General features: G+C 31.0%; 2 protein-coding genes across 2 annotated transcripts; both read right to left on the bottom strand.

The window, feature by feature from the left end:
- On the bottom strand, positions 1-3296 carry LOC131652763 (alpha-dioxygenase PIOX-like). The gene is made up of 10 exons (XM_058922720.1): positions 3201-3296; positions 2824-3084; positions 2602-2751; positions 2377-2510; positions 2068-2281; positions 1835-1980; positions 1476-1703; positions 1119-1321; positions 774-1017; positions 1-498 (listed from the first exon to the last, which is right to left on the bottom strand). The coding sequence occupies exons 1-10, from the start codon at positions 3273-3275 to the stop codon at positions 273-275; spliced, it is 1881 nt and encodes a 626-aa protein (XP_058778703.1). The 5' UTR covers positions 3276-3296; the 3' UTR covers positions 1-272.
- Positions 3297-7571: 4275 nt separating this feature from the next.
- On the bottom strand, positions 7572-7976 carry LOC131650465 (uncharacterized). Its single transcript, XM_058920176.1, has one exon. It carries the CDS (start codon positions 7974-7976, stop codon positions 7572-7574), a length of 405 nt encoding a protein of 134 aa, XP_058776159.1.
- Between the last annotated feature and the right edge of the window lie 427 nt (positions 7977-8403).

Raw genomic sequence — 8403 nt, 5'->3', positions numbered from 1 at the left:
TTAACTATTGGTGTATTTGAAATAACATTAATATTGAGTGAGAAAACAATAAATTAAAAGTATTTATTAGAGGGTACAATTAAAAAATTAAATATAAAATTGCATTGGTAATGTAAAGTGACAAGTATTTTGGGACAAATTTTATTCTTAAATGTGACATTTATTTTGGGACAGAGGGAATATCATCATATCACTAAAACTCTTATCAACGTAGTAGGTGTTGAAAAGTGTGTGCTAACAGCTAATAACCTAATATAGCATGATGAAATTGATTAATTAGGGACACGAATGTAAAGTGGAATAGGATTTTGTTTGTTTGGAGGCGCATCCCAAACTGAGAAGGCACTTGAAGCATTCAACCATTTGTTTGTCATCTCCGGATAGTGACGATCAATTACATCCTTAAAGCTCTCGGTTGTGTTCACCCATTCCAATCCTTTTTTAGTGTAGGTCTCCTCATTGTAGTTGCTTGTGAAAAACCTATCACCTTCTATCCTCCTTCAAAGATCATGAAAGTTGAATCAGTAAACAAATTCAATAAATCACAATATATTGTGCTTTAAAGCCCAATCTATTTGTTGGCAACTGATATAATTTTTTTTAATCATTATACACCAACAAATAAACATGTTACATCTTAATATTTGTTTAATAACTTTCAATTGATAAATATCTTTTCGGGTTTTCTTAGTGTTGGTGTATAATGATTAAATATCTCTAACATTATAAAGGTGTAAACTGGGAAAAAAAAGAAGATAAGTTGTTATTTTTACCTAGTTGCCATGATGAGAAATATTATAAAAGCTGTTTCACTAATTGCAAAACCTTTTATCTTTTTCTCTGCCATGAGACCTACTTGTGTATCAAGCAGCTCAACATCATCTCCATATACCTCTTTCAACACTTTAATTACTTCCTCATCCTCAGTCAAATCTTCCCATTTTGAAATAGGTATCAACAATAATGCTCTCCTGAACTGATTATACCTGGCTACTTTTCTCTCTCTATCCCTGTAAACTGTATCATTCATCACATCAAATTATATTGTCAGTTTAAATTCATTTACTGATAAATTAAGAAATGATCTTAAAACAACAATTGTGACTCATATGTCCTACTTTCAAGAGCAGCTAAGTCCACATGATCTGATCTTTCTGTTCCATCCATGTTATGTGGTACTAGGTCTCTAAGCCATGATGGATAGTTCCAAAGCTCTAGGGCTCCAGAAGCTTGGTGACCCATTGATACTAATGTTCTTGCAATTCCTATCTCTGATAAAGTCTTTTCTCCTGGTAGTCCAATGAGATCATTCATATGAATCCTATATAATTTCAAAACAGCTTTTTTTAGTGGCACTAACAAAAAAAAATTATTGATTTTAAAATGAGCGTTATAAGATGAGTTGTTAAAGTTAGTGATGCTGTTATAGTTGAAAATATATAAGAAATTATGATGCTGCAAAAATATTGTCATACTCTTTGGTCAGTGGCGGAGATTTGTTATGTCCAGGAGAGGCAGATATGTCTCTCAATTGCAGAGAATTAGGTAGGAGTGGATGCATTCTATAGACACTAACAAATTCTTCGGTAAAAGAGTATGGAACACCATGATTTTTCGATTTTTTCATGCCAGCCATTCCACTCAAGAAGTAGTTTCCAACATGCCCAAATTTGTCCTTGAATGACTTTCCCAATAATCCATACCTGAAATCAAATCACAGTTTACAGTATCATAACAAAAATCAATAAAATGAACATCAAAATTATAATATTTGAGCTATATATCAATACATCTACTATATTAATTTGAAAGAAAATTCTTTAAACGTTTTTACCAATTTCCTCGCATGCCTGCAAGCAAAGTGTCCATTTTAAGAAGCTCCACAGTCCAATCTATGGTATGAATCTTTGCAATCACAGCTGATGTTACCAATCTAGCATAGCGATAAAGATCTTCATCTTTTAATTCAGGGTATTCTTTCTAATAAAGTACAATATTAGTTAGTTTTATTTGTTGCTAAAACAACAGTTAATTAAATGTAAGCAATCCATTAGTGTGTATATATACCTTAAGAGCATCACAAACAGCATTGTGTTCTCGAATAAAAAGACTCTGCAAAACTGAAACACCAGCCCAACTATTGCGAACATCACCAGATATTGCTACTCCATTTTCATTATGAAGAAGATAACCTTCCTTTGATATTTTTAACTTTCCATCTTCAAAAGTCCTCACTTGTCTAAAAACTTTATCAGTGTTTCCATATATCACACTTCCATCCCTTTTAATATCATACACATATTCATTCATGTCAGTTATTAGTTATATAAGTGTAAGCTCAATAAATATATAGTATGAAAAACTAAATTTTCTTACCACCAAGGTGTGCGTACATTTGCACATCCAGTCTTAATATCATAAGAGCCTGTGAGAATTTCCTTTGTTTTTAAGAACTTAAATGATTTTAGAGGGCATTGGCTTGCAACTTCAGAAGATGCAGTGAGTTCAATCTATATATAATAAAAAAAATTTATTTATAACCTAATAACTATATAATATGAAGAAGAAAAAAATGTATATATAAGAAATTCATTTGTATACCTGTTGAGTGTCCTCCAAATGATCAATCCAATCATGTATCATAAACTGAATCCAAGCTGCTGCTAACACATTGAATTGTTTTCCAGTGTCCTTGAATGTTCTTCTCTCCAAAAGTTTTGTGACCACCACCATTGGATCTGGCTTCAATAGCTGCACAAAAACACTATCCAATTATATGTTCATCTAAAAATTATAGTAAACCCTATAATTTTTATCTTGTACCTTGTTTTTCTGATCCACTGGAGGAATGTTTCTGCCAAAGAAAGATCCTCGACTTCCAGCAATATCGTTAAGAGGATCATTGTACCTTCCATCAAGTGTTCTGTAAGGATAATCAGAAGGGTTTGACCTAATTCCTTTAGTTGTCCCTACGTTCAAGAGATTGTACTTTTGGTGAAGATGTCTCCTAATGGCCAAGTAAAGCAGTCCCAATAAAACAGGAAAACGATGCCATGCTACCAACTTGTCAATAGAGTGTATAATCTGAAAATGCCATGAAAAAAAATCAGTTTAACTAGATATTATAAATGTTTTGGTAAAAAAAAAAAAAACATAATACTATAATATATAGTTAGTTTGATGAAGAAGAGTGTTTGTACCAAGAAGAGAAAAGCATCAATGATAGACATTTTAGCCACTGCTTCATGAAGATCTTTATGGATGAAATGTGGCATAATTGTTGAAACAAGAAGTCTAATGGGAGAAGCTAGAAAATGCAACATGACTTTTGGATGATAGAAAGACTAGTTTTATGAAATGTGTGTGTATCATTCAGAGAAAATTTAAGGTAAATTTATAGAGTATACATGGGAGAGGAGAAGATGAAGAAGTTTATATCCTTTTCAATTTTTGTTTTGTTTCAAATTATAAGAGAGGAAATAATTCATTTTTGACCAATTTAAATTAATTCTCCAATAGGACTTTTAATATTTATTGAGTTATATTTTTCAAAAAAGTTTAGTTACCGGAAAATTGAATGAAATTGATAATATCCTTGAGATTTGACTCTTGGTTTTCAATATGTGCCATGCAATTTTACGGCTTAGATCGTTGCACTGATCCTTCCATTGTCCACTCGCTTTTATGGGAATTTACTTTATAAATTCACAAAAAATTTACATAATATTCATAATTTGTTTGAAATAAAGAGCTGTTAATTTTACATTAAAAAAACTGACACCGTATCTTACACCAACCAAAATACATCAAACAGGTGTGTGTTTGTTTGTATCAAGAAAAAAGAAAAATTAATTAAGAAACATGATGAAAAAACAAAATCGTATATTTATACGGTGTAGTGTCAATCTGAGAATAACATTTTTTATTAAAATAATATATTATATAACATAGAAATAATATACTTATATAACATAGGGAAAAGATGAGTCATCAAGTGCATATGAGAAGAAATAAGAGATGACAAATAAAATTAAAAGAATTATTGTCTTGGATCATGTGTATTCTACCCAATAAACCTTTCAATATTTGTTTACTAGGCCTTACTTGAATTCCATCTCAAGTGTTTATATGATTTTTGCTTGAAGTTTAGTGTTTTATACTATATATATAAAATTTCAAAGACTCCACAAAAGTACATGAATTAGACAATTTAATAATTAATTTATAATTAATAAACAAATCATTATATCATTTTAATTTTTATCGAGCATTTTTCTATATATTTGTCATTTAAATTTCATATTTTAATAGCTTTTGTGAAATTTAATTTTTAATTGCGGATTTTTATATATTATTTTTGGAGAAAAAGGGATATGCACTGGCAGTGTAAAATATTTTTACACTGTCAACCAATCACAATCATTTATCTAATTAAAACACAATTTTAATTTAAAAAAACTAATATGACATGGCAAGCGTAAGGATTTTGATTTGTTGTATGTGTAAAATTAATTTACACTGTCGGTGCACTACCTTTAAACTATTATTTTTGTGTTTATTGGGTTAATATGAAAATAAATGACAATAATTTAATTACTGTCACTTGAATGTTGGTCAAAGTGATCTCTTTGAACTTTGAACCATGATTACAATGGTTTATTTCCGTCCAATTTTAATCATCTATAAGACAATTTAAAAAAAAAGAAAAACTCTATAAGACAAACATTTATTATTGATATATTAAATTACAAAAAATATATTTGTTATAGATAATTTAATAATTCGAGAAAATTTGTCATTGATAAATATTAAAAAAAATATGAATAAAATATTTGCCAATATACATATAAAAATGGGAACTACGGAAAGAAATAAATAAATCAATTCATGATAGGGATAGCAAAAAAGTTCAACCCACCCTATTTCAACCCGTTTGTCGTTAATCCATTTTGAAAAGGGTTGGCAGACCAACTTAAGGATTTAGGTTGAAAATCTCACCCCGTTTTTTTTTTTGTGACAAGTTGACATAATCGATATATGGATTCAGTTCTGATTTGAAATTAGAAATGAAAAGATGAACGACAGTGACGAAGGATCGTAGCTTCTGACGCAGTGGAGTGTGGATTTGTAAGGTTAGCATTTCAACACTCAAGTTAGTATATGATGAGAAGGAGTGAAATGAAATTGGATTAGAAGCCTGTTACCTCAAATTGGGGCCCACTCTCTCTATATTGAGAGAGAAGAACAACGAACTAGTTATTTGTTCGCCCTTATTTGAGGGGAGTTGTTGGATGTATTTGCACTTGAGATCTCTTGGGATAATGAGGATGTCAATCTTCAGATACTAGGAAGATTCTTGAAGAAATGAGGTCATTTCCTAGTGGTTGATCGGGGTTGATGTAGTCGGCCCAAAATGATCTGGGGCCGATTTGGTTGGCCCAGAACACTTGCCCCTAAGTCATTGCTTTTTGTTATAACTTCCTGTGCTGACTACTTTTGGAATCAACTTTGATGTTGCATTATTTGGTGCAAGTATATTAGGAATGTTGCTTGGATGACAAGAACTACTTGGAAGTCCAGTACACAAGAAGCAAGTTGAAGAATTGAAGTAAAGTAGGCCAATTAGAATTATGTCCTTTTGGAACTTAGGTGATTTAAGACTTTGATAATTTTAAACCATCTTGTATTTATTTGAATCTTGTAATCTAAGGGCCTTTTGCCATTTTAAAATCAATGGTTGAATTATCCATCAACTGTAACTTATCCTTGTAGTCCAAACACATGCTGCAATACCATAATTTTGAGTTCAAATTTTCCTCCAATTTGTCATACAACTTGTTATCTCAAATAATTTTAGTGTAGAATTTATGTAGCCAACTTGACTTGCGACAATTTAATAAAAATATTTGGATGTACACTTCACTTTGAAGCCACACTTACCTTGCATTTTCTTTGAATTTGAAACGTGTTCTTTCGAACACATTCCACTAGCTTTAAAAGTAAAATCAACAATAGTTAGTGCGGGTTTGAACTTGACTCAAATGAAGTTTGTTCAATTAGCCAACTTCAACCATGAATGTATGGTGACAAAATCACCATTTAACTGAAGTTTTAAAAAGAAATGAAGTCGCATTCCAAAGTGATTTTTAATTCTAAATCCAAATTGATAGTGTGGTAATTCCCTTTGAAATTCCAAAGGAGTGAGATTAAATTCTAAACATAACCAAATCAAGTTCTAGTCCTAAAAAATGATTCTAATGAAAAAAATGAGTTCATTAGTACTAATGTATCTGGATTCACCTTAAACTAGAAGTCATGTTACAACATCTTAAATTCAGAGGCAAAATCCAAGGTTAGATCACACGATCCTTGTCTCTTTTAAATTCAAATGAGGAACAACAACTTCAACGAATAGAATGATACATTGCATATGAAATAAATGATGATGAGAACTAATGACCAAATGGAATGGTCGTGTTGTAATGAGGAATGGTACAGAGTCTATTAGATGAAACTTAAACTTAATTATATGATTAGAATGGCAAAATTGAGGTGTGACAATTAGGAGATTCTTACACATATAGAATTTTTTTACACATATAGAAAATATAATATGGTGTTTTATCATTCATACATTTCAATAAAAAAACTTATAATAGTCGAAATAAATTTAAAACTTGATACATAAAATTGCGTCTTACAAGTGTTTATATTTAAGTCTACAGAATTATAAATTGCATTCTTAAATAAATATCATACAAAGAATACAATAAAATATATATTGTCAAGTATTTATAAATGAATAATTGTTGTTATAATTTTTGTTTTTTAATAAGAAATTAAAATAAATGTCTTGCAAAGAATATGATAAAATATACACAATATTTGTTGATTTCTCTAAAGAATTAAAGAAATATATATTGGTCATTAAAATTTTGTAACATAATGCGGTTTGGTTTGATTTAGTTCGGTTTCAAGATACAACACAACCGAACTAAATATGGTTTTTTGTGGTTTCGATTTGGTTCAGTTCGATTTTACGGTTTTTTATTGGGTTGGTTCGGTTTTGAACACCCCTATGTATGGCTCAATACTTTTTTTTTATATAAAAAACCAAAGCAACCGAATTAATCCAAACCGCATTAGTTTGGTTTGGTTTGGTTTTATTTTTAAAAGTCAAGAACCAAATCAAACTGCACATTTTTTTCTTTTGCGGTTCAAATAATTTTTAGCGTCCAAACCGTACCGCGAAGACCCCTAGTGACAACCGTCAGTTAAACACATTAAAGAAAGAATAAAAAATCAGTATTAATAAAAGACTTTAATGCCTTTTGAGTGGGGTGTAATTAGTAATTTTCTCTAATTTATTACTAGTATTTAATGTTAGTTTTCAAAGTGGTCTAGAGTTCAATTTACTCGTTAAATCCTAACTATTTATATTATTATGTTTAAATTGTGTTTAATCAATAAAAAAAATATGAAATTTAGTTTTATCTTTTTTTTTCTTTGCAACCTAGATCATGATTTTTTTTGATAAATAAGAGGGCCGAAGTTTGGAAACAGAAAAGAAATTACATTGCTACAACTCTAGAGGTAGCAAGACCAAGGGAGTCCTTTAAGAGCAAATTCGCAATATGCTCGGGAGGATCTTCAAAGATACAAAGGTCATTTTGCAAAACTCTCGTCTTTTTAGCTAAATCATCTGCAATAGTATTAGCTTCCCATAACGTATGCTCTAGAAACACCACGTCGTGTTTGGCCATTAACAAGCGAATTTGGCGGATTAAGGCCAAACTAGTGAAACTATGGTTATCCTTCTGCATAATTGCATTTTTCACTCTCTTAACGTCTATATTTACGATGACTTCCGTATAACCTCTGGCAAGCGTGAGATTGATACCAACAAAAATTCCCCAAGCCTCCGCCATGAACGCATTACACGTGCCAAATGGAAAAGCCGCAAATCCAGCTGCCATTACCGTCTCGAATAACACCACCACAACCTGAGTAATTATCTTTCCCACAAGACCCGTCGACGTTAAGCTTCACAAAATCTGGCTTCGGGGGGCTCCAACGGACTGTTTCTACACTCAGTTGCTTGTCTACAATTCACTGCTGCATTATAGTTGCATGCTTATAGTGCTTCATTTTATCAGCAATGATGCTTTCAGTATTAAGAGGTCTTGCATGGTTATCAACATGAATGTCTTTATTTCGCCAAGTCCAATTTGCATGACACAATGGCCCAAGTATTGCACCAATCCGGATGAACATTATGACAATTCATGTTCAACTGAATCTTGTCCTGCAAATTCCCTGCATGATTTTAATCCTAACGTTGTTTGATTAAACAATGAATTCATCCTTCTTTTAGTAATAACTGACATAAAAGACTTAAGTTTT

Source organism: Vicia villosa, linkage group LG2 (assembly GCF_029867415.1).
Source record: "Vicia villosa cultivar HV-30 ecotype Madison, WI linkage group LG2, Vvil1.0, whole genome shotgun sequence".
Classification (NCBI taxonomy): domain Eukaryota; kingdom Viridiplantae; phylum Streptophyta; class Magnoliopsida; order Fabales; family Fabaceae; genus Vicia; species Vicia villosa.
This window is presented reverse-complemented; position numbering and strand designations above follow the sequence as displayed.